This window comes from Podarcis cretensis (assembly GCF_951804945.1).
Source record: "Podarcis cretensis genome assembly, chromosome: 10".
In the NCBI taxonomy this organism is placed as follows: Eukaryota; Metazoa; Chordata; class Lepidosauria; order Squamata; family Lacertidae; genus Podarcis; species Podarcis cretensis.
In genome coordinates this window covers 38,979,767-39,006,089 of record NC_137179.1, presented here as the reverse complement: position 1 = coordinate 39,006,089, position 26,323 = coordinate 38,979,767, and the positions used below count along the sequence as shown (strand labels likewise).

The following is a 26,323-nucleotide window of genomic DNA, read 5'->3' as shown; positions in this document are numbered from 1 at the left end:
ATTCGCTAAGCATTTACACGGTATTGGGCTTATTATCTGTGTCACAGGGATGAATGGTTACGCTTCTAAGCAGAGATAGCCCATACCTGAAAATCCAAAATCTGCATTCTGAGCGATTCCACTTCTTTCTCTCTGGATTGCTGGCGATTCTCCAAAGCATCAACTTGCATCTTGGCAATATCAGACAGCTCTTTTAGCCTAGCAAGACAAGTGAAACATATTTACCAAAAAATACTGCAAGGGTAACAGTATTCCCTTTTTCTTTTTCCCCCAATATGCAAATAATAAAAACAGTACTAAAAGGATATATGTTGAATGGAACTGCTGCACATTTAAGGCTAGCAGATGAAAATGTCTAGCAGATGAAAAAGCTGTTTGAGCCTTGATGCCTGAAGACCGTTTACAGGTTGAGAATGTGGTTAAAACCTGAAACATTGTCGCAACAGCACTATCACTAGGTCCATATGCAGTGCCACATGGAACAGTTGTGTCACACAACACTACTGAGTTTTGATGCTATAAATGAGCTGTTTACATTAAGTTGTAGCCCACCACAACTGGCTGCATTCATATGCAACACGGTTTAAAGCTATGTGGACAAGCTACAGCAAGCCTGAGCAAAATATCTGGCTCCCAACACTGCCCCTTTCGCATTCTTCTGCAGGTCTGGTGAAAGGACATCTTCAGAGTTTAGTTTCCCTTTTAAAGACTCTTGACTTAGGATTACATTTCAACCAGGTACATTTCATAAGAAGCCATTTTCAAACCCTAGGTTCTGCTGGCTTGTGAAACCATTGTTTGATCCTTGGTTTGTGCATAACGCCAAGCCAAGATTCTGTAAAAGTGATACTATAACTTAGCAGAGGTCTTCTGAATACAATGGCAAAGCAGGGCTCATTTAAGCCAGGTACTTCATTTGGGCTCATTGAGCCTCATCCATACAGCACTAAACCATGATTTCACATTAAAGTCATACCTCGGGTTACACGCAACGTCTTTTCGGGTTGCTGACCGCCAAAACCCAGAAGCACCGGAATGGGTTACTTCTGGGTTTCGGCGGTCGCGCATGCGCAGAAGCGCCAAATCTCAACCCATGCATGTGCAGACACAGGTTGTGAACGTGCATCCCGCATGGATCACGTTCGCAACCCGAGCATCCACTGTACAATGCAATCCAGACCACTATGTTAAACACGTGTAGGTTTTTTTTATAGCTGCTTCCAAACATAGATTCTATCCTGTGGAATTGCATAGGTTTCAGCTGCTGATGCTGTATAATTTTTTGTAATGTTTTTATATATTTATTATGTATTTTATACCTGCACACTCTGCCTTACAGACCTTTTCCCACCTCGCCTGGGAAGGCTGGGCCCTGACTGACTTCAGCTACAAAAGTTGAGGCTGTTGAACAGACTCTTAGGTTGTGATATTGTTTTTGTATCTTTATTTTTGTAATTTATTATTTATGTGGGTATTTTCAATTTGGTTGTGTACTTTCTGATGTGATTTATTTGTTGTTTATTTCTACCTTTGTTAATTTGTAATTATGTAAATATTTTCATGTCGTAAGCCACTGTGAGCATGGTTTTAACTATAGAAAGGCAGAATACAAATACAATAATGCGTGTATGTTTACTCTTTTATGATTATTTTATCATAAAGCTGCCTGAAAAAATGACCGATAAAATTTTAATTAAGCAAAACTAGACTCCAAAAAGCAGCATGCGTACACAATTTCAACATTTCCTTTGCAAATCTTCCCCAAAGACTTCCCAATTACTCTTTAAAGTTCCCCCAGGTCATAAAGCAGCTCCAGGATGAGGAATGGTTGGGTTTTAAAGTGAAAAACCAGTGTCATGCCCCATAATTTTCCCTTTAAAAGGCTCCCATGACATGTGTGCGTGCATATAAGGGCAGAGGGGGGCAGTTCTAGAGGGAAATTCAAATAAATTTGGAAGTATTCTCCCCCCCCCCCGCCACCTCTTCTACGCAGGGCTGAGTAATGCAAGAACCTTTAAACTTACTTTGATACTTCAATCTTGAGCTCAGTTTCACTTTTCTCTAGGTCCATAATTCGACGTCTATCTGCCTCGCTGACTGCTTTACTCACACTGCTTGATAGTTCATCTCGCAAAGACTGTTCCACTTTCTGTGCTTCAAGGTTGATCTTTGTAAGCTAAGACATGGCAAGTTTGGTAAAGATATTCAGAATCAGAACACTACATTCAGTCCAAAACAACAACCTGTTAGTACATGGGTAGACAACATGCATTATCAGGTGTCTGTGGAACTCTTTGATAGGATTATGAGGACTCACGGCATGCACAGCTGGCTGTAATGTAGAACACCAGCATGTCTTTCCTGGGCTGAATTTCTGCCTGCTCTGACTACTTCAAGATACAGGAGCCTTACAAACACTAACTACAAACAATCTTGGATTCAGCTTGTGATAAACTTGCCCCAAAACGCCACTCTCTTAGTTCATGTGCCTCAAGAATTAACTGGCGAGAGAAATGGAATGAGAGCCTTTCAGCAGAATGAACCAACATCCTGCGTATTCACATTAATCCACAGTTTATTTCTAACTACAGTTTAATGTGATGTTTGGCTTGGTCATAAAGCTGTTTCTTCTAGGTGTTAGGAATTTGTCAACCTTATATGCCTACTTTTCCACCTTACTCAATAGTGTCTCTCAAACAGCGCAATATCTCTAAATGCATCTAGCTCCAAGAAACTATTGGGGGGGGGGCGCGGAGGAATGATAGGAGTAATTAAAGAGAACAGTATGCTAATGCATTTTCCAACACCTTAAACAAACTATGTAATCACAGCTCAGCAGCCAACCTCAGCAAACTTTGTTTCCAGTTCAAAATTGCGTTCTTCCACTTGTTTTAATGTGTTCCGTAAGTGTTCATACATTCGCTGAGAGTGCTCTGCCCTTTGCCTTTCATTTAGTTCTTTCATTTCCAGCATAGTAATTTTCTTAGAAATAGAAACAATCTCACTGTTTGTTATGGCTTTTGTGGCCTTATCTGTAGCACTGTCTCCTCCTACAAATTGACAATAATATAAATGGAAAAATTTAGTGACAGACACATTTTAAAAACAAAACAATATAAAATCTGCAGTGCGGAACAGAGGCAGAAATCTTCAACTTTTTCAAAATATTTAAAACATCTTCTTTTGCATAGTTCAGAACTGGAATATCATTTATAATTGCCCTTTACCTTGTTTAGTTATTATTACTTCCCTTTTTTAACAAAGGGAATGGGTTGATCTTTTCAGACTTTGGCAGAATCTTGACAGGATATATCACTTCTAATACACTATAGGGGTTGTCTTCACAAATAAAACACTCTAATAACAGGTAAGTTGTACTAATGATCACAGATACCTTTGGGGATATATTGAGCTCAACATCATTTTCCCTTTTATTTTTCCCTTTAAAAAAAGTTCTAGGCTTGTGTGAATACCATTTAAGAATACTAACAAGCTTTCAAGTGAATGTTTGGATTCTTGTTAATTTAAGAATAAGAAGGCTTGTGTTTCAAAATGTTGTTCAACTCTACATTTTAAGGTACCAGGTTTACAGAGAAAACATGTATCATCTCATTGCAATAAAATGATCATAATACAATGCACTCACCCAATTTTGCTGTTTGCTCCCAAGCTTGTTCAAGTGTATGAAGTTTTTCTTTTGTAATTTCCAGCTCCTTGTTTAAAGACTCAATCTGTTCTTTCAGGGATGCATTTTCACGCTATATGGCATGGCAAGATGTAGCACACCGAAAACAATTTAAAGACAAATTAAAATATAATAACAGTTTAAAAACAAAACAAAAATATTGCTTTGTGCAAGCAGTGAGAGAATGTTAGACACCAATTAAAAGAAGGAGATCCAACCATACAGTGCTTTCCCCTAAGTTAAAGTGTAAGTAGCTTTCAAAAGAGATCACTATGAAAAGCACACCTAAGTATATCCTTCCCTCTCTGTTTTTATAGTTAAAGCACTAGTGGTCTGTAATAGTATTTGGGAAGGACAATAAAAAGTTTGTTTTCCTTTCAAATCCTGCCTACAATATTAGGCAGCTGAATCTTCTGCTGGACCTGCACTACCAGCATAAAAATGAGATGGAGAAATGTAGATACTCAATCTAAAGTTATCTCAAAGTAGCATGGTAGTATTACCTCTAAGTGCTCCAAATTAGTTGTTCTTTGAACAAGCAAGTTATCTTTTTGTAGCATATCCCTGTATTTAGCCGTTAATTCATTATACTGTTTATTAGCCATTTCCAGATCATTCAGAGGTACACAATCATCCAACGCTTTCTGCAATGCTGCCATCTTGAAGGTTGCCATTTCCTGAACAAAGAAGGAAGAAACAGTCTATATGGCATTCGAAAAAGGAGGAATGCTGAAAGTGCACTCAAAAATACCGCAGCAGGTCACTAGGAATATAGAAGCCAAACTGTATTGTGAGAATAGCTGTGGCATATATTGAAAAGTGCAAAAACAGCTTGGATTTTGCAGAGACACTTAGAAAGAATACATGATAAATCCTATTGAAAAAGAGAAGTATCGAGGCTCCACACAATCAGGATATCTGAATCGAATAGGAATATGACCCATATGGTGCTCTTATGAGCAGCATGTGTGCAACACTTGGGATTACTTTTCAAATGTTGTGTGGCACACAGTCAGTGCTGCCTGTGGATGTGATGCTGGAAATGGTTCAGGAAGCACAACCTCAGTGCTGCTTTGCATACAAAAGCGTCTTGCACACAATCATCATCTGAGTAGAGCTGGCATGATATATAAAACATACCTTGAACCTTTGCAAACGGCCAATCTTTTCTCCAACTGCAGCCTCCACAGCTATTAACTCGGCCTTCATCTTCTCATTCTCTTTCCGGAGATGCTTCTCCATTTCAAGTACGGTCGTGTACTGCCTTGCCAGTGACCTTTCATTTACCCTCAGAACAGTTATTTTTCTACTGTAGTCCGCAAATAGCCGTTTAAAGTCATCACTATTCTTTTCAAGTGCATCTAATAAATTCTGTGGGAAGATTAAAAATGTCACTGGCACTGTGATGTGAGTATTAACATGTATTTTAAGCAGTCTGTGTCATTGATCTAGCTAAACAGAAGCAGATACATTGGTGCATAACAGGCCTCTTCTCCCCTCCTCCCAGTCCTATGCACTCCTGGAAAAGCCACTCCTGAGAACTGCATGAGATGAGACATGGGCATGAGAGAAAGCACTGCAAATCTCCCCCTCAAAAACCTTGCCAGACCCCACATTATTCTTTATAAAATAATCCAACCTTTAGAAACAGCATTTCAGGAGATGAAAGGGCTCATAGCAGGAAGGAGGTGGGAAAGCCTTGCCTTGTTGTTCTCATGTGGAACTTGTCATTCCTGGCACCCAAGCCCATGAATATAGGATCACTACTTACATAATATTCTTTTATTTTTACATCATCTTGCTCCTTTTGATGTTCCAATCTTTTCTTTTCTTCTTGTATTTTTTCACCAGCAGTATGCCAGTGTTCCCTTTCACTAAAATAAGTAAATGGATGTTTTGTAAAACACATTATTGCAACTATTGTGTCATATTGTGCTAGTAAAATCTGAAGTCTGAAAGTTCAGAACAAAAGATTTATAAGCTGCCAATAGAGAGGAAAGATTTTGGAAAGAGCAAGTTAACTCTTCCATCTTTGCAAAGCATGGCTGAATATAAGCATTATGTACTAGAGCTGAACAATCTTTGGCACCAGAATTATTAAGGGTATTTGAAACCCTTTTAATTAATTTATATTTATTTAATATGAATAAAAAACTGTATTAATAAACTTTTTTATTAAGTACTAATTTATTAATTTTTGTTAACAACATTATGCTGCCCCATAACTGTTTTCCCCATTAACAGTTTTCCCCATTAACAGTTATGCGGCCCCATAACTGTTTTCTAGGGAGGGGAAATACAATTTTTGTTCCAAAAAACTGTAGTGTTTGATTTTATGGTTGCATTGTAATTCACCTAGACACACCTTATTTATTGTAATTCACTTTCTTTGGCTACTATACCAAGATATCATCCTCAGAATTATACCTTTGATATTCTTTATACAGCAAGCCTTGCTGGTGGCGGGCAACTGCAACTTTCCTTTTGTAGTCTTCTAGCGCTTCTTCTAATTTCTTCAGCAGCTTCTCTTTATTTTCCAGTTCCTAACGATACACGTCAAATTAACTGTATGACATATCTCAGCTTCAATTCTAATGGATATAAAATATATAAAATGGAGTGCCTTCCTATAGCTATATGCTTTCTAGAAAGAATGACCTCATCACATATATTTGTCTGTGGGAAAAGTTGCAGTTCAAGATGTAATATCAGTTTTCACCTTAAATAATAATATCAAGGTTATATAAAAGATATGTGAACAGGATTTTGTTCCTTTCACTATTACTTTAAAAACCATTGATGAGATACTGAACTGCCATGAATAAGAAACTTTGAATATAGAATGCTCTGTTTTTCATTAAAATACTGCATGGCTTTGAAACCACCATGGTATATACATACATATGCACATGTGTGTGTGTGTGTGTGTGTGTGTGTGTGAGAGAGAGAGAGAGAGAGAGAGAGAGAGAGAGAGAATGGACAGAGGTAAACATGTTAAGATACACCCACTAGTCAGTTTTAAAGTCTTTACCTGCAAAAGGTATATTAAATATTCATTCTGTGAATTTATTATGTTTACACTAGATGGAGCCATTTCTTCCGGAAGATTTACTGCTTTGAACACCATACCAGCATCTTCTGATTGCCGCAGCAAATGGATCTCATTTTCTAAAGAGGCAACCTGAAACATATAAGCAACAATAGAGCGCAAAGAATCACTGAAAAACTTTAAATATGTTAAGTATATCATTTACATGTATTGCAAAATATTGTCATTACTAGCCAGAAAGCTTACACCAAATAAAAATGTTTCTGAAGCGCCACAATTTTTTAAAAGCTGCTTCCAGTGATGGTCAGATGAGCAGCTGTTTGGGTGTACAGAAGTTACAGCATCACTATCAGGAGCCCAGTATGCACCCATAATCCCCCACACTAAAGCAGCACTCTTTCAGTGGATCCACCTTTGTCTATCAATCAAATCTTGCATGACACATATGAGGAGCTGTGGAAAGAAACCCATGTGTACTTCACTTTGTATTGCTACCTAGGCTACTTTTGAAGGCTAAGATAGGCTGCATACCTTGGCATTTGCTTTTGAAAGCTGATTGGAAAAATTCACTGCTTCTTTTTGTGCTTCCCTCAGTTCCTTCCTTAATTCTTCATTTCGTCCTGTTAGTTGGTCAACTTGAGTCTTTAAGTGTATGCTAGCATCGAAGGTTCCTTCTGTATTCTTTAATTCAATTGCCTGCCAACAATTGATTCACCATAAAAGAAAGTAAGTCTTTCCATGAAGTTAAACTCTCTTCTCCTAGCCCTACATGGAGATACAAGTCTGGTAATTCTTCCCATGCTCAGAATGCACTCTACCAATCGCCTAGATTACTATATAAAGCCAAACAGTAAATCTGGCCATTTAAAGAGTAAAACATGCTATCTGCATAAGGAATAAAACTGCAATGGAAAGGAATATTGGCGAATGTATAGGGGGTGTGTGGACCTTTTCTGAAGCAGTTAATTCCATTACCACATGATTTGTATAGCATTTTAGCACACAGGACAGACAAGAATCAAACTGGGAAGTGCAGCTCAGTTGCTTAGCCGCTGCACTACAGCAGCTTGACTACTATGCAAAGCAGATTCCCTGAGGGCAGACTACAGCAACAATCCAAGCCAAAAATCCCAACGCCCAAGTCTTTCCTTTCTTCCACTTTGCCTGTCAAAGGGAGGAAGCCAACGCAGATTGGCTCTTTACACTAGGTCATGGCCCTGTGACCATTTGCTGAAGAGGGATAAGAAAGGCTCAAAAGAGATATCCTATGCCTTCCAGTGCAGACCATATCATAGTTGGAGAGAACAGCCTCCCCAGATAACAATTATGTAGGAAGGAAGCAAAATCCTTAAATTTCAACACAAGTTTGCAAGCACCTGAACTATATTTTTGCTGCCCTTTTTGTTTAAAAAAGCATTATACAACCCGTTCAAAGTATTTGGTAAGGATACACTTTCCCCTCCAAAACCCAATTTCCTTTATCGTCTCATACCTGTGTCATGATGTACATAAGGCAAGCAATCATGAAATCTTTTTAATGTTTTCAGCTAAACAGATTCAGCTAAGCTAAGCTAAGTAATGAAATACAGACTTACATTTACTAATCGTTCCAAACTAGGAATGATTACAGCAGTTTCTCCACCTTTCACACCTGTATCTTTCTGCATGTCCTTTATAGCTTGTAGGATTTCTTTCATGCCTTCTTCAAGGTGCTTATTTTCTTGCACCAATTCTTTTACTGTAATTACATTACATATAATTCACTTCCGCACGCTTTGCAATGGACAATTGCAAGTTCATATGTATTTCAGCATGGGACGCAGGTGGCACTGTGGGTAAAAGCCTCAGCGCCTAGGACTTGCCGATCGAAAGGTCGGCGGTTCGAATCCCTGCGGCGGGGTGCGCTCCCGCTGCTCGGTCCCAGCGCCTGCCAACCTAGCAGTTCGAAAGCACCTCCGGGTGCAAGTAGATAAATAGGGACTGCTTACCAGCAGGAAGGTAAACGGCGTTTCCGTGTGCGGCTCTGGCTCGCCAGAGCAGCGATGTCACGCTGGCCACGTGACCTGGAAGTGTCTCCGGACAGCGCTGGCCCCAGGCCTCTTAAGTGAGATGGGCGCACAACCCCAGAGTCTGTCAAGACTGGCCCGTACGGGCAGGGGTACCTTTACCTTTACCTTTATGTATTTCAGCGGGACGCGGGTGGCGCTGTGGGTAAAACCTCAGCACCTAGGGCTTGCCGATCACATGGTCGGCGGTTTGAATCCCCGCGGCGGGGTGAGCTCCTGTCTTTCGGTCCCAGCTCCTGCCCACCTAGCAGTTCGAAAGCACCCCTAAGTGCAAGTAGATAAATAGGTACCGCTTTATAGCGGGAAGGTAAACGGTGTTTCCGTGTGCTGCGCTGGTGCTGGCTCGCCAGAGCAGGTTCATCACGCTGGGCACATGACCCGGAGGTGTCTCTGGACAGCGCTGGCGCCCGGCTTCTTAAGTGAGATGGGCGCACAACCCTAGAGTCGGACACGACTGGCCTGTACGGGCAGGGGTACCTTTACCTTTATGTATTTCAGCTGGGTTTCTAGTTATGGTATCCACACTTCCAAGAGGAGATATTAATGAATTTTAGCAAGAGTTGTTACTCAAAACGATTCATTCAGAAAATATTTTCAAACTTGGATTCTTTAAAGTCAATGTAGATACTACAAGGTTTGCAAGATTTATAAAACAAAACAACAAGATGATGTATTTTTGCCTGACTCATTAACCATTGCTTTAGCACTTTTATTGTATAGGTAAATTAAAATTTGTGCTTACATTTCAATTGAAACTTGGCTATTACGGCCCTGTTTTGTTCCAAGTCCCTGTCACGTTCATTTAATTCTTTGGTAAGGTAGTTATTCTGCCAATAAAAACAGAATAACCATTAAAAAGGGTTTCCAGAACTTTAAAAAAGGTCATTTTTTAAACTGAGTTGTTGAAAAAATGTTAAATGAGACAAAACATCATATCGAACCTGCATTTTGAACAATGTATGACAGCATATTGCATTTCATGTATTTGAAACAAAACAGCAATAATAAGAATAGTAATGTTTTTGTAATAAAGGAACACTACAATTTGCATGACAGTATATTCAGTGAAATGGGACGCGGGTGGCGCTGTGGGTAAAACCTCAGCGCCTAGGACTTGCCGATCGTCAGGTCGGCGGTTCGAATCCCCGCGGCGGGGTGGGCTCCTGTTGCTCAGTCCCAGCGCCTGCCAACCTAGCAATTCGAAAGCACCCCCGGGTGCAAGTAGATAAATAGGGACCGCTTACTAGCGGGAAGTTAAATGGTGTTTCCGTGTGCTGCGCTGGCTCACCAGATGCAGCTTGTCACGCTGGCCACGTGACCCGGAAGTGTCTTCGGACAGCGCTGGCCCCCGGCCTCTTAAGCGAGATGGGCGCGCAATCCCCAGAGTCGGACACGACTTGCCCGTACGGGCAGGGGTACCTTCACCTTTATATTCAGTCAAAGAATACTAAGTTATTAGAAAAATACTTATTAGTCTCTTAATATGGACTATCATGACTTTATCTCTCAGGTGGAAACCCTGAACTACCTCAAACTCCTGGCTCCTGTGTCTGTCAAGCTCTAGCTCTGCATCTTTATTCAGGGTATTCTTGGCGAACAAGTCTTTCAATATCTGCTCGTTCTAGAGAACAAGTAATAATTAATGCATTTGAATTTCAACTCCTAAAGACTTTTATATTCTATATGCCTCACAATTCAGTTTTAACTATTTATAGTTGCCTTTCATAATGAGTCACAACAAGGTATCTATCAATAACACAGTCACTGCCGTTTTACTGGGATGATCTTTTTTGTAATGATGCAGTGATACCACCATTCTCAAACACTTTTATGGGCGAGTACAGCCAATCTTAACACTAGACAGTGACAAATAATTGGTTTGGGTTTCTGAAGTCCCAGTCTTTGTGCCTTTACTGTGGAAAACATATATATATATTTATTACATGTTTGCAAATCTGGCACATTAATCTGCATCTGTATTGCAGTGGATTAGTTTTAAACATGAAATTGTTTTACTTGGTCATCGCTTCAAGATGTTTCAAATGAAGTGATTCATAAACAAAACAAAACAAAAATCAATTATAGAAGGCACAAATTTAAGCACATATGAAGATGTCTCACCTCTGACCTAAGAAACATTAATTCACTCCTCAACTGCCTTATAAGACTCTCAACTCGATCTATCTGATATGTATTCATTCGCAGGCCACAATCAAGTTCTTCATCCATGTGTTCTACTGGCCATGATTCTGGAAAATAGATCTGGTCTTTCCCCATCTCTCTCATATCAGTTCTTAAATCCAACAATTTTATTTCAGAATTGTCCTTCTCATCTCGCAACAGGACCTCCTGCACTACGTAGGAGGACACTGGCTTTCCAAGCAGAGAAAGAGGCAGCCCTTCCTGGAAATCCAGTGACAGGGTCTGAACCCGAGATGCTTCAGTTCTCTTCATCTGCCTTTCCTGTCTTTGTCGTCTTTTACTAGCCCTCTGTTTCCCTTGCATAGCAGAAAATGATAGTGGACAGTCTGCTCTCAGTTCTTTCGATTCACTGTAGCTGACCGGACATAAAGCTTTCCCTAGCATTTCTTTAGATTGCTGCGTCACTGAACTGTAAAGTTCCTCTACTGTAAAAGACTCGGAGCCATCACAGTTATCATTCACTTGTATCTCTGAATCAAGCTGAAAACTCAACTGAAAAGAAAAGACATGCTTTCACTTTTTCAAAGAAATAAACTTTTAACATGTTCCAGATCTTCTCAATCCATTCCTCAAAGTTTTACATTTTTCCTCTGTTGCCTCCCACAACTCTGAGGGAAAAGAGTATTGTTTTAGGAGAAGTTATGCTTTTCTTTCTGTACTACACTACTTGCTATTTACAGAATAAAGATCAGCATTCATTATACGTGAAAGCAATTAACAAGATTGCCACACATTAAACAATTTCAATGGGACGCAGGTGGCGCTGTGGGTTAAAGCCTCAGCGCCTAGGGCTTGCTGATCGAAAGGTCGGCGGTTCGAATCCCTGCGGCGGGGTGCGCTCCTGCTGCTCGGTCCCAGCGCCTGCCAACCTAGCAGTTCAAAAGCACCTCTGGGTGCAAGTAGATAAATAGGGACCGCTTACCAGCGGGAAGGTAAACGGCGTTTCCGTGTGCGGCTCTGGCTCGCCAGAGCAGCGATGTCACGCTGGCCACGTGACCCGGAAGTGTCTCCGGACAGCGCTGGTCCCTGGCCTCTTAAGTGAGATGGGCGCACAACCCCAGAGTCTGTCAAGACTGGCCCGTACGGGCAGGGGTACCTTTACCTTTACCTTAAACAATTTCAATATAGATTTTTTTTTTGTATACAATGCTTTATTTTATTTTTATTTTAAAAAAAGATACTTCAATATACGGCAATCTAAGAAATCGGTAAAAAATGGAATTTACAATGAATAAAACTTAGGCCATTACCTTTTCTTTAACCTCGTCAACGTTAACTGTACTCATAAACTCATATTTACTCCTTCTCATCTTCAGATCTTCAGTAAAGGTATCAATCAGCTGTAGGTCATCTGTATCCAATCCTAATCAGAACAAAGTTTACAAGCAGTACTCAAAAATTTAAAACAATGCAAGGTTGACCTCAGTAGTGATAAAAAGTCTCAAAAGCAAGTCATGTGAAAAAACTCTGTATGTAACTTAAAAGAAAGATCTCTCATTATCTCTGAGGAGCCTGCTCCACAAAAACATTGGTCCTCACACATCCAACTGATTTAGGAAGAGATTAAGGGGGCTAGATAGAACAGATAGGAACTGGCCAGCCCGGGTGCCGATATCTCACAGGAGGTAGATATTGCTTAAATGAAACAACAATTTAGCAGATCAGATTACCTAGGGAGGTTTAGCATCTCCCTCTAGATATATATTCAAAGGCAAATGCTATAATCATCTGTTTAGGACTGTCATAGAAACCAAAGACCACACTAGATTCCCAACAAGAGTTCAATGAATTTGAGAAGGATTGTTTAATTCGTTTCCTCAGCGGTACTAAAAATTCATTATTCAGACTGTTCCAAGAGATAAACAAAGATGTTCTTCTGGAATCATCTATTGTTTGCTGCATGGCGCAAAGTAACTTCAGAGACAGCCTACCTAATGTTGCAGCTCTTCTTCCTTTCTCCTGAGCCAGTTTACGAATATGTTGTTTCAGGGCAACTCTTTCTTCTTCTAGTCTTTCAATCTGTAATGTATTCAAATGCCTAGTGTTATTATTACTATTTCAATCTTATTGGAATGGTATGCAGATGAATCAACTGAGATGCTTAGACAAGAAAATCACGTCTATGTCCATTTATCACTTGCCTCTTTCAGCAGGATTTGGTTTTCAGCCTTGTACTGCTGCTGTTTCAGTGCTTTGCTGTTTCTAAATTCCGTTAAATCAATCATTGTCTTGGGATCAAGACCTGAAATGTAATACATTGCAGAAATTTGTATATTCAATCAGAATAATTCCAGTCAAGGATGATGGCCTGAGGGATCTAGGGTAGGGAGGGAATTGTCGACCTACATATCACTCAGTTGGATATTTTTGCTAAGATCCTCATTTAGCCAGCCACACTAGAAGCAGTCCTCAGCCGTTGCTTTCAGCTTGTTCATTAAAGGCAGAAATATGCTCTAGAATTCTCTAACTGCACTCTCATATACACTTATGAACATGCACTAGGTGGTTGTTCTAGACGCTTTCTAACAATGGCAAATAAACCAACTCTCAGATCCTAGTGAAATGTTTCTCACACTGTCCCTGGTGCGGCAGTGAGGGAATACTTCTTCTGTAATTATTTGCACTTTCCACTTTTGGCACAGGAGTCATAATAAGCCCTGGATCTCTTGCTCTGAGGGAAGGTGGGGAGAGAGAGGACCCAAACTTATGATTACATGATGTCAGATGATCCTTCCCTACTGCCACAAAAAATTCTGCTGTCCTTGTCCTAACACTGGAGCTTCAGTGTCATGGGTTTGCTGGGGCATACCAGGGGAACAACTGGTTCCTAAAGATCCAACACCTTTCCAGTGTCCCAACATGTTCCTAAACCAGAGAGTATGATAAGCCCTGGAACAGGGGTAGTTCAGTCCCATTTATTTCACTTCCATTGTTTCCAGTGAGAATAAAAAAATAAAGGGGAAAAGGATGGAACAGCACAATAGGATCAATTGCCTTCAGTTCACAGTCCCCCTGGTCATAGGAAGGTTATCTAAGGGCCACTGTACAATTAAATATCTCCAAGAGTTAACATGATACATACCCAGTTGTCCACGGAGGTCTTCATTTTCATCAAGAAAATCATTGATTTTAAGTTCAAGTTTGTTAACTTCTTTAATTAATGTTTCAATTTCATGATCCCTTATTTTAATTTGCTTTTTTAAATCTTTTATTTCAGCAACAGCATCTTCCAGGCCATAAATTCCCTTAGAAAAGGAAAAGCAGATAAACTAAGAAGTGCATTAACCAAATGGATTAACCAAGAAATACAGTAACACAAATTCACGGAAGATAAGGCTATCAAAGACTACCAACCATGATAGATATGTTCTACCTCTACTGTTGGAGACTTTTGAATACCAGCTGCTGGAAACCACAAGAGGGAAGAGGGCTGCAGCTTACAAGCTTCCCACAGGCATCTGGTTGGCTCCATGAGAACAGGAGGCTGGACTAGATGGGCCACTGGCTTGATATATATATATATGCATAATTAAACTTAATGAATTTTCATCTTTTCTGTGGTTCTGCTATCATGATCACAAGACACCAACCTATTAATGGTCTAACAACTTTGGCTAATTTAATATATTCAAGGGAAGGGGCAGATCTGGCATGGACCGAAATTATAAATAAAGAAAAGGACTCCAGGACAGATTCTTTCATCACCTCAGGGACATATTATTTAAAATTATGTGTGACCCATTTAACAAATTTGCTATTTGTCTTCCCCATACCCTTTTAGAGTATTGTGTCAAATCAAACTACATACCGATTCATAATCTCTCATTCGTTTCAGAGTGTCAATAAGTTCTTTGTCCTTCTCCCTTGCATCAGCTTCTGCAAGTTCTGCTACCATTTCAGCTTCTTTGGTTTTCTGTTCCAACATATGTAATTTCTCTTGGATGACCCCAATATGGCCCTGTTGAGCAGAAGATGACAGACCTAAAAAGATACAACAGATGTTCATAGAAAGTTGGTGAGAAACTAACTGGAAGACATACTGACAGTGAATTCAAATTAAGAGAGAAACTCATAGCGAGTAACAATTAATCAAACCTCCTTCCCATCATATATATCTAATTCAGGAAGGGGAGAGCATTAAATATTCAGTCTTGCATACAAAAAGCAGGAGCTCTGTAAGAACTTGCTTCCATGCAATAAGCAGGACCAGAACTGGGTGAGGTTTTCTCCAAAGGAAGGTCAAACATCTACAGTTATAAGGACAAACCTGCCTGTGGAATGTGTGAGACCTCAGGAAGAATGGTTTATATTCATAAATGCACCATAAGACATACAACAGGAAATGAAATATCCATAAAAGGTTCAGGCCATTGGTGGGGAACCTCTGGGCTTAATTAGATCCAGCAGGACATTTGGAATACCTCTCCCATACCTAACGTCTTCTGATGCAGACATGGGGAAAGCTTCATCTACTAGGAAAGGAAGAATCCTCCTTCACAGCCATGGCTTGAAGTTTTAATCACCTGACGTCATATTAACTCAGGTGATTGACTGGTGGGTGGTTTGGCCCACTTGTGGAAGTGGCCTACAGAGGACTGGCCTCTGCATGTGGCCCTCCAACTGGTTGAAACGTATCATTATGAGGCCATGCAGACATAATGCTCCCACTCAGTAGTGGTCCACAAGAATATGTACTTTCTTGTCTCATGCACAAAATCCACAGTATTAGTCACGATAAATGGGTTCAGCACAGACAAGAATCATGGTTAACACTAACCAAACTTTAGTCTTAACCAGGTTATAAAATCAGTTTCAAATCCAATCAAAACATATGGCTAAAGTTACACAAAACACATAAACAAGTTACTTTTTTCTTTTTGAAGTTCTCTTTTCATGTCCTCAATAAGCACTGTATTCTTTTCCATCTCTTTCGTATACTGTTCAACCTGTTCCGTGAGCAGTTTGATCTGACTGTCTCTTTCTTGAACACCCTGAAAAAATATAATTTGGTACCTAATTAATAGCACTGATAGTAAGCCATTAACAAACAAAAGATCAATGTTAAAAGAAAAACAAAAGTACTTACAACATAGAGTTCTGATATTATCTAGAAGAACGACAAGGAAAGGCAAAAGCAGCAAAAATAAAAGCAGAGAGGTAAAAATAAAATGCACATCCTGCATCATCATAAAAACGAGGAACTTTTTTAAAGCTAAACTCAATTTAATTTGTACTTTGGTCCAGACAGATATTACTTACCTTATACTGTTATATGAAAACAGAACTAACATTTTAACTGCATACAACAGTTTTTTTCATAATTTACACTAGGGTAACATATGCCAAAGAGCCACATGTTAGTTACTATGGGTACACAGTACATGCATGTGAAGTTTCCAAATTAAAATTACAGCATAAGAATTTTCCAGGGGTCCACAGATTTTTGGGGGAGAAGTGCTACCACCCCCCTCACTCTGTGCTTTTGGAGAAAGTACAAGCAAAAGGTAACCCAGAGGTTGCTGTTCATTGTTGAAGGCCCCACAGGCAGAACAGGCAAAGAAGTTGGCATGCTTTCAAATAGGGCCACAGCCCCACTGATGAATAGTGACCCTCAACTTCAGAGCTAAATGTTTAGTGTCTGAAGACCATAAGTTATACTCGGAGTGGATCCATTGAAATCAATAATCTCAGGTTAGTTTAAATTCCTTGGTTTCAGTGTGTCTATTCAGTGTGTGACATAGTTGGGTATAATATAAGATTATAACATAATAAAATGTAAGCATGTGAAAGAAGGTATAGTTCATGCTGGAAAGGATATATAGATGTTTCAGCTGAGTTTATAGTAAGTTTTAATACATGCAGCTCATTAGAAAATGAAGCACTGTTTTAACAGATACACATTCTTGGTCTACAACACCTATTAAAATCCTAACACATGGAGAAGTCATCAGATTTCCCCTCCAAATGAAACTTAGGTTTCATATTTCATAAGTAGGAACCAGTGACGGTGAACCAGTGAACCTACTCTATAAGTAGGAACCAGGTGAAGGTCCTGTGTGAGTGTCTAGTGGTGGTTGGAGGATGGTTGGTGGCTAACAGATTGAGGTTGAATCCCGGCGACAGAAGTACTGTTTCGGAAGGACAGGCAGGTGTAGAGGACTCCCTGGCCCTGAATGGGGTAACTGTGCCCCTGAAGGACCTGGTACACAGCCTGGGAGTCATTTTGGACTCACAGCTGTCCATGGAGGCACAGGTCAATTCTGTGTCCAGGGCAGCTGTCTACCGGCTCCACCTGGTATGCAGGCTGAGACCCTACCTACCTGCAGACTATCTCCCACTTGGACTACTGCAAAGCATTCTATGAGGGACTACTTTTTAAGGTGACCCAGAAACTACAACTAATCCAGAATGCGGCCGCTATACTGGTGACTGGGACTGGCCACCGGGATCATATAACACTGGTCCTGAAAGGCCTACATTGGCTCCCAGTACGTTTCTGAGCACAATTCAAAGTGTTGGTGCTGACCTTTAAAGCCCTGAACGGCCTCGGCCCAGTATACCTGAAGGAGCGTCTCCACCCCCATTGTTGAGCCCAGACACTGAGGTCTTCCTCTGAGCGTCTTCTGCTGGCTCCCTCACTGCAAGAAGCGAGGTTACAGGGAACCAGAGAGTGAGCCTTCTTGTTAGTGGCACCCTTCCTGTGGAACACCCTCTCTTCATATGGCAAGAAAATGAACAACTATATGACTTTTAGAAAACATATAAAGGTACCGTATTTTTCGCCCTATAGGACATACTTTTTCCCCTCCAAAAACGAAGGGGAAATCTGGGTGCGTCCTATGGGGCGAATGCAGGCTTTCGCTGAAGCTTGGAGAGCGAGAGGGGTCGGTGCGCACCGACCCCTCTCGCTCTCCAGGCTTCAGGAAGACATCCGCAGCCTAGGCAGCCCTGCGGGAGTTCCCACAGGGCTGTCTAGGCTGTGGATAGTAGCCTGCTTCCCGGAACGCCGGACGCTCTGAAAGCAGAGCACCTGGAGCTTCGGGAACACATCCGCAGCCTAGGCAGCCCTGCAGGAGGTCCCGCAGGGATGTCTAGGCTGCGGATAGCAGCCTGCTTCCTGGAGCGTCGGGCGCCCTGAAAGCAGAGCGCCCAGCGCTTCGGGAACACATCCGCAGCCTAGGCAGCCCTGCGGGAGTTCTCCGCAGGGCTCCCCACGCTGCGGATAGCAGCCTGCTGCCCGGTAGGCGGGGCGCCCTGAAGCAGAGCACCCCGCGCACCGGGCAGACATCCGCAGCGTGGGGAGCCCTGCAGGAGTTCCCCGCAGGGTTCCCCACGCTGCGGATAGCAGCCTGCCGCCTGAGGCAGACATCGGCCAGCCCCACAAGCTCGGGGGACAACAGGGAGACGCAGCGCCGTTCCTCGACCTGGTTCGGTTTCCCCGACCTGCTTTTGGGGGGGGGGGGGAAATAAAGGGAAAAAAATTTTCCTTTATTTCCCCCCCAAAAAACTAGGTGCGTCCTATGGAACGGAGCGTCCTATGGGACGAAAAATACGGTAGCCATGAATTGGGAAGTTTTTAATGTTTGATGTTTTAGTATGTTCTGAGATGTGCTGTGAGCCAGCCAGATGGGCAGGGTAAAAATAATAAAATTATTATTAGTTAGTATCATTAAGATTAAGATTACATAATACATTGTACACTGAAAGCACATATATTGATGGTAAAATCTGTAATATCGCCACTCTAAAACAGAGACATAAAGTAAACTTCTGTTCATTGTGCAGTACTCTATACTCATGCATAGATTTCTAATGTTTGTTTAACACAAATATTTGTTTGGTTTCTTCTTACTGGACAGAAAACTACCTGCTGGAGGGCCATAACGCTGCTCTTGTCAGCATCAAGGTGGGCCATTTTCAGTTTCTCTCTCAGAGTTAACAACATTTGCTGATACTCAATGATTTCTTCATCTTTAGAAGCCAAGATTCCCTGCAAAGCAGAATATGGTAAGGTGGAAAATCTTCAACAAAACATAAATCTTAAAAGGTAGCTGAAATAAAATATGCAATACCTTCCATTCTTCCACTTTTTCATTCACAGCTGCCATGAGAGGGTCATCTTCTTCATTCTTTGCTTTAAGTTGCTCCATTAACTCATGCACCTGTAAGATACCATCGATATATGATGCATGAAATATGACGTATGAAAATACAAGCTATGAGTGTATTACTCCAGATGCATTAACAAAGGGAATCAATGGTAATCCAGTTTTTACTCTATTTGCTTACTGGATCAAATACTTATTTAATGATCAATTTGTCATCACTCAGTGGTCACGCAGGATGTGTCATCTTTCTGATTTGATCTTTCTGTTTTGGTCCATTGTATTCCAATTTTAAGGTCTTTTATAGTTGTACAGTATCTTTACTAATCTGCTTCTGGAAAGAAGGTAGGTTACATTTTACCTGAAACTTATACTGTTCCTTTTCCTTTTTTAGTTGGTCCACAACAATGTCAGATTGCTGCACGATAAGCTTCATTTTATTGTACTCATCAGTCATCTTTTCCATTTCTTGCACCGATTCTTCTAGATTCTTCCTCATTTCCTGATTCTGAGCCTCTAATTTTTCATTAGCTTCAGTCAAACTCTATGAATTTAAAAGTAAAATATTTATAATGAGAAACCCATTTCAAAATTGAAAAAAGCCAGCTCTGGCAAACTCCAAAATGGACTGATAGAGCCAACGCTGGATCCAAGTAAAGTAGGATTAATTTTTACCACAAGACCACCACAACTGACAACCACTGCTGAATCCACTGAAATATATTACTCACTTACTTCTTAGCCCCAAAGTCTAAAACAAAGCCATCTGCAACATTAATAATCAAGAGATCTTAAGAGCCATATCCTAAGTGTCATATTAATGTTCATCTAGAAAAATTGGAGCTATGCCATCTTCATATCAGCAGAAGATACAAAATTCACTGAATGCTGATGTTTTAAATTCTTCTGCTATTTTCGTGCTGCTGATTGTATCAATATACAGCAAAAAACAATTTGAATAATTTTTAATACGCTGATACTTATATGCTGTTTTGGTCATTATTGTAGAAAAGCAGGATAAAAATAAATTAAAACACCACTGTAACAAATTTCTCTAGTTATTGAAAGGTGAAGTACTCATCACAATAACCCAAATTCCTAACTAAGTATCCTTGGCACAAGAAAGACTCCAAAAGTCCACTAGATAGAATGATACAGTCCGAAGATTTATATTAGATTCAAAATTCTGAAAATAAAGACAAGACAAGGGCAACCCCTTTAAGTTTACCTGAATTTCATCTAGATACTGGACAAGCTCAAAGTTCTTTTTTGATAACTGTGACCTATAATCTGATTCTTCTCCTCTTCGTGAAAGAAGGGTTTCTTTTTGTGTATCTATCTGTCTCTGATAGTCAATTACATCCTGACGAAGTTGTTCATTCTGCATAAGACAAACAGGAGGAATTGGGAAAATTATACAAATCAAGCATTTGAAGTGTGCAAACAAATGCCACAAGTCAATGTGTGATCTACAGTATCTGAAACAAACTACAATATCGCACACAAATATATCCAATAATCCTACAAACTATTAAGCTGAATACTCACCCTCTTTTTTCTTCGCTTTTTCTTCAAAGGAAATAGAGTAGAATAAGAAAGAAAATCAAGGCTAATTAACATATAACTTAGGAAAGCTTAAAAGTAAAAAGAAGAGAGCTGTTCATAATTGGCCAGGAAACATCAAAAAAGCACATTAACAGCGTAATGCTATGAAATTTATGTTGGCAGTGGCTAATAAGTTAAAGTGAGAGGTCTTTGTGCAAGAAGGTGAGGACTTCCTTTCTCCTTGCATCAGAATTCACCCATCACAGTGATTTAAATCATTCCAAATTAATGGGCCTAAATTTAAAAAATATATTTAGGACTTGGATACAAGCCAGAGGTAAGAAATGATAGACAGACAGCAGGTTAGAAGTACAGTGCCTGATAAAACAGTTGTGACAGTAAGACAAAGAAAACAAGCAGGTTATAAAGAACACCTATGAAACAGAAAATACTCCTTAGTAACACAAGTCCTTGCCGCCCTACAACAGAGTCTCACTCTAAATTATTTAAAATACTATTTTAAACCAGAGGAGGGAGGGAGAGCTGCATGCATGGGAGGAAAGGTCAATCAAACATTGATTCCAAAGTTCTTCACTAACCTCCCTTCTCAACTTGCTGTTTTCATTTTCTGCATCCTCATTCCGAAGAGCAAGCTAAAACAACAAAATTAGTTAGCTAGGAAAATGTATCAAGTACAAAACGAAGGCATATTTTCCAGAAGTATCAACACTCCTGGAGTACATGAATAGTAAATATTGTATTATATATGCATAGATAGGTAGGTAGGTAAATAGATACACACAAACACACACAGGGGGAGGACAGCTCCTGCTCGCATTTCTCATCAACCCTTCCTACCAACTACCCCAACAAACCCTTCAAAGCTATTGCCAGTCCACTTCCTTTACAACTCACCCAAAGCCCACATCCCCTCACAGCTCCTTAAACAAATTCAGCCGATCTCAGCCTACCTGCTAACCCACCTCCACCATATTGCCAATCCCTCTCCCCTCACAGCTTGCTCCAATCCCAAGATCCCTCTGTACTGCTGCCACTGGGGAGGGGCAGGGGATTGAAGAGAACAAAATATTTCATCCCTTTGCTCCTCTTAAAACTGTACAAGACTGCACTGCATTACAGTGGTACCTCGGGATACATACGCTTCAGGTTGCAGACTCTGCTAACCCAGAAATAGTACCTTGGGTTAAGAACTTTGAATGAGAACAGAAACCGTGCTCCGGTGGCGCGGCAGCAGGAGGCCCCATTAGCTAAAGTGGTGCTTCAGTTTAAGAACAGTTTGGCGTTAAGAACAGACCTCCGGAATGAATTAAGTACTTAACCTGAGGTACCACTGTATATTTCTTATTTCCCGGTCTCATAGTGTATACACAACCTCTGTTTCGTGCAAATGCATACATCATTAACTTTTTTCCATTTCTATTGCTATTATTCAATACAAGTCTTCAATTTTATATTATTTTCCAGAGTTTTACAGATGTCTACTTAAAATACTGCATACCTGTTCATTGACTTTCTTTTCTTTCTCCAGCTCCTTCTCCATATCTGCCAACTCTCTGTCTTTTTGTTCCATCTGCCTTTCCAGCTGACGGATCTCATCACGCAAAAAGCGAGTATCACGACCACCAGTAGATCGATGTGCTGCCTTAAAACACCATTAAAATATAACAAGCTATGAATGTGTTTCCAGTTAAGGTAAGCAGGACAGTACAGAACTGTTTTAATCAAAATTTCAACACACACACAAACATTTTGCATTCATTCATTCTGCACAAGTTGGGAAAAGTCAGGTTATACCTGACTTTAATCTAGCATTTGTACTGCAGGGTATTTCAGCTTCAAAAATTCAAATGGTTTAAAATAAAGGTATGTCTTAAAGGACTAACTATGCACAATTATATATTTTTAGCTGTTTTACATTCCCACTATATAAAGGAAAATCTAAAAGTGATTTTGTTATAGCGTGCAGTAGAAACTTGCCTTTGCTACATTCTATGCTACAGATGAAACCTGTGATCAATATAGCTGTGATTTTGACCAATAAGGGTCTGACCTTCCTACAGTTAAGCAAATTCAAGTCCTGCTTATTTCATTTGCCCTTTGAAATTGCAGGACAGCGTTTAAAAGTATCTAACTTTACAATTTATAGTTATGTCCCCAAATGTTCTGTTTATGTTTAATCAAATAAAATAAAATGTTAAAAATAAAGACTAGAAACACAATCCTATTCTCCCCTCCAATGTTTACGATTGGAAGGGATTAGGATTATATGTAGTTTCCATCCTCCAGGGGGAGACTGCACAGAAAGAAAGCTAAACTTTCCTCAGGCACATGGAAAGCTATCACCAGAAGTTCTTGCCAGTATGAAGCTGGGATGTTCCACAGTGGGGTTTGGGTCTCGTAAAGGTGTCAATTATTGAACCCATCAAGAGTGCCAGACTCAAGCTGGCACAGCAGAAAGTATGTTCTTTCCCACTTCTTCTGCCTTGGCCTGAACGAGCTAGCAGGACTTGGAATGTATTGGTGGACTTGCTGTTCCACTCCACCACTGCCCCGCCTCTCGTTAGGATTGCTTTCCCAATGCCCATAAAAAAGAATAACTTAAAAATGCAATACATCAACTAGTACCACCAAGAACAAAATAAATAGTATTAAATGCAACTTTACATTTTGACATACCTCTAACTCCTTTTCCAATTTCATCACTTTAGTTTTTAACTGATTTTCTGTTAGAATAAAGACACACAAAATTACCAAAATATATTTCCATAAGCCTCCAAATGAAATCTACAATAAGCTTGGTGGCAACCTCTGCTAACATTACAATGAGTGACTTATTTGAATCAAATGTTAGTAACAACAAAATTGAAGCTATATTACGATACTTTTTGTAAAAAAAAAAAATACTCTTTACAGTTTTGAAAACAATAAAACAAGCAATAGAGGAGAAATTGCGAATCACATGTTGATGGACTGTCAATATAAATCATATAAATGACTAGTGTATCTTATACTTCACAGAAAGAATACAAAAATAGGAAATGAGCTGAAAAGAAAAAATGGGGACAGGATGAATCAGAGGAGCCAGGCATAATAAAGTTCAAGACACTGAACTCAGGAACTTAAATATGCTTTAACTTCTAATGGAAGTTTCCATCATCATCTACTGACCCTGCTGAAAATTGGAAATATACAAGTATACATTTAAGTGTGTGTTACTTATCCACAAAAACTGATGCTACCAAATTTGGCTTGCTCCTCCCCAGCTTTCTCAACTTCTTCCAATGCCAGTTCTACTTCTTGATTTTTCATCTACAACAAATATAGGAGTAAGACAAGTGCCCAGAACAAATAATTACATATGAAGCTACAAGATTATGTAGACTAAAATAAGATGCATGTTACTACACACAGATAAACACAATATAAGCAAGCAGAGGTTTTAGTCTGGAGGAATACACCCGTTACAAATTTCAGCAGATCCTATAAAGCAAGCAACAGGGAGCGATTCATCCAGCTATTTCCAAATGTGCCCTTTTGAAAAATGACCATGCCCACTTTTCAACTCCTGGGGGGTTGGGAATGGATCCATGCAGCCCTTAGCTAAAAAAAAAAAAAAAAAAAAAGCAACCTCTATACTATGCATCAGAAACCAAGAAACTTTCTCATTTTCACACTTGCAATAGGAATTGGGTACAAAACTTTATGACCCAGAAGAAGAACTCCAGGGAAATTAGACTGTTTCCTAACAGGGTTATTCAGACTAAGGACTGGGAATCTTTCAACGGGTGTACACCTTCCTATAGACCAGGAGGACAAAACTCAAATTACTCAGGGCACTGTCACTAGCATTCAAGAGGGTTGCACTACTGCATTAACTATGAAAAAGCATTTCTGTCACATTTTTCTAATTTATCCCTGTAAAAAAACAGTAATTACCCTGTGACACAAACATCAGAACTTCCATCATAGATTAAGTGAAAAAGACTGACTTTCCACAACAAGATGGACTTTTGCCACACTCCTGACAGGAACAACTGCACTTACTACTGTTGAGGGCACCTGCTGACTTGGCTGGAGGGGAAAGGCTACAAGCAGAGAGTTTGCCCTAGGATGGAGGAAATAGACTCTGCATTGCTGCCTAGCCTGGAATGGAAAGCTCATGCTCATGCACAATTTGCTTCTTAGAAGTAATTAGGACGCACCAGTACTGACCCTCATTAGTGACTGAGAAATTTTAAAAAGCTGAATTAAACGTTCAGGGTTCTCATCCTTCAGATCGCTTCCATCAACCTAAAGATAAAAGCAAAATACTTTATTACTATTAAACAGTTTAATATTAAGCATTATATCCATTTAGTTTCTTTGCATAAAATGCTCAATTCACTGTTCAAATTACCTTAGCCAACATCTCCAGCAAAGTATCTGCTAGCTCCTCCTGACGAGGTAAAGAATCAGGATCTACTCTCATAACCTTCTTCCATTCTAAAATGGGTGCCATCTTGAATGTTCATTTATCTCTGAACAAAAAGAAACGGAAAGGTATTTTGAGAAGACATGAAAAAATCCACAAAGGTAGTCATTCCCTTTACAAAGATATTTATAAAGGAAGCAAAAGACATTTACAAAGATATTTACAAAGGAAGCAAAAGTTTACTAGACATTATGTTCATGATGTAAACAGAAACACAAAACAGGTCATTATTAGAATCAAAACATTCTTGCTTGTGCGCTCAAGTGCTTCAGCATCACTTCCATTTTTAACATCTCTAATTGTACCAGGAGTAGTTCAGGAGGGGCCATCACTTATAGGAGGAGCCCTCCTGAGCTACTCGTGTCATACAAGAGAGGGAAAGGACAACTCTAATCGTATATGTGCATGGCTTTGTTGATCTCACATGGGATTGAATCCCACAACTTTATAGTCGCTGCTAAGAAAACCCTAAAGTACAGACGGTGCCTTTTGTTTTTCATACAGTAGTTGTGAGGTTTCCACATGCCACTTCCATCCCTCATCCAACGTAGCATATCCGTCAAGTGAGGATAACATTGTAAACAATCAAACTTGCTCCCACAGGAGACCGGTGATGGCTACCAGCTTGGATGGCTTTAAAAGAACACTGGACAAATTCATGGAGAAAACCATTCATGGTTACCAGTCAGGATATGTTACTCTACTCTGCTGCTACAGCATTAGAACCAATTGCTGGGAACCACAGGAGGGCAGAGGACTATCTTGCGCCAAGGATACTGCTTACCAGATTCCCACAAACACCTGTTTATCCCCTGTAAGAACAGGATGTGGGGCCAGGTGAGCATGGCTCGTTTTTTATGTCCTTACCTGATGCAGTGGGCTCAAGTCCACAACCCCTATGGTCATGAAGCGCGCACACTTTCAAGCGAGTACACCTTAAACCTATAGAGGTATATAGCTGTACCTATAGTTCACGGGGGGGGGGTATATAGCTGAGGTATATAGAGGTATATAGTTATAGGTATATAGCTATATAGAGGTATATAATTGAACCTATAGTTCACGGGGGGAGAAAAGATTAACAGATTGGCTGGTCTTTCAATGTCTACTACAAGACTCTCTAAAAGGAGTTTAAACACGCACGCGCGCACACACACACAGGCCTCCGCCATAAACCTC

The 26,323-nt window shown here is 40.1% G+C and overlaps 1 protein-coding gene and 1 long non-coding RNA gene across 5 annotated transcripts in view; one reads left to right on the top strand and one right to left on the bottom strand.

Moving 5' to 3' along the window:
* The window catches only part of CEP290 (centrosomal protein 290), a 49,418-nt gene that overhangs the window by 22,738 nt on the left and 357 nt on the right, over positions 1 to 26,323 (bottom strand). For 2 of the 4 annotated variants that reach the window (XM_079993435.1, XM_079993434.1), the window contains exons 2-32: positions 25,070 to 25,190; positions 24,886 to 24,963; positions 23,913 to 23,982; positions 23,350 to 23,396; positions 22,172 to 22,315; positions 21,252 to 21,305; positions 20,336 to 20,488; positions 19,469 to 19,651; positions 19,075 to 19,164; positions 18,870 to 18,992; positions 16,089 to 16,109; positions 15,870 to 15,993; positions 14,811 to 14,983; positions 14,085 to 14,247; positions 13,144 to 13,244; positions 12,934 to 13,021; positions 12,253 to 12,365; positions 10,922 to 11,494; positions 10,329 to 10,421; positions 9,543 to 9,627; positions 8,330 to 8,472; positions 7,266 to 7,430; positions 6,717 to 6,866; positions 6,113 to 6,228; positions 5,457 to 5,559; positions 4,826 to 5,056; positions 4,189 to 4,362; positions 3,647 to 3,758; positions 2,845 to 3,050; positions 2,025 to 2,176; positions 87 to 198 (exon numbers count right to left, since the gene is read on the bottom strand). In XM_079993435.1, the coding sequence (XP_079849561.1) occupies positions 87 to 198; positions 2,025 to 2,176; positions 2,845 to 3,050; positions 3,647 to 3,758; positions 4,189 to 4,362; positions 4,826 to 5,056; positions 5,457 to 5,559; positions 6,113 to 6,228; positions 6,717 to 6,866; positions 7,266 to 7,430; positions 8,330 to 8,472; positions 9,543 to 9,627; positions 10,329 to 10,421; positions 10,922 to 11,494; positions 12,253 to 12,365; positions 12,934 to 13,021; positions 13,144 to 13,244; positions 14,085 to 14,247; positions 14,811 to 14,983; positions 15,870 to 15,993; positions 16,089 to 16,109; positions 18,870 to 18,992; positions 19,075 to 19,164; positions 19,469 to 19,651; positions 20,336 to 20,488; positions 21,252 to 21,305; positions 22,172 to 22,315; positions 23,350 to 23,396; positions 23,913 to 23,982; positions 24,886 to 24,963; positions 25,070 to 25,171 (4,242 nt within the window). In that variant the 5' untranslated portion in view covers positions 25,172 to 25,190. The remainder of the gene's footprint in view (positions 1 to 86; positions 199 to 2,024; positions 2,177 to 2,844; positions 3,051 to 3,646; positions 3,759 to 4,188; positions 4,363 to 4,825; positions 5,057 to 5,456; positions 5,560 to 6,112; positions 6,229 to 6,716; positions 6,867 to 7,265; positions 7,431 to 8,329; positions 8,473 to 9,542; positions 9,628 to 10,328; positions 10,422 to 10,921; positions 11,495 to 12,252; positions 12,366 to 12,933; positions 13,022 to 13,143; positions 13,245 to 14,084; positions 14,248 to 14,810; positions 14,984 to 15,869; positions 15,994 to 16,088; positions 16,110 to 18,869; positions 18,993 to 19,074; positions 19,165 to 19,468; positions 19,652 to 20,335; positions 20,489 to 21,251; positions 21,306 to 22,171; positions 22,316 to 23,349; positions 23,397 to 23,912; positions 23,983 to 24,885; positions 24,964 to 25,069; positions 25,191 to 26,323) is intronic. The other 2 variants (XM_079993436.1, XM_079993437.1) reach the window with 2 other exon arrangements.
* On the top strand, positions 1,035 to 10,368 carry LOC307225590. Its single transcript, XR_013843101.1, has 3 exons — positions 1,035 to 1,420; positions 6,770 to 6,921; positions 10,311 to 10,368. It is a non-coding gene; the product is annotated as an uncharacterized lncRNA (long non-coding RNA).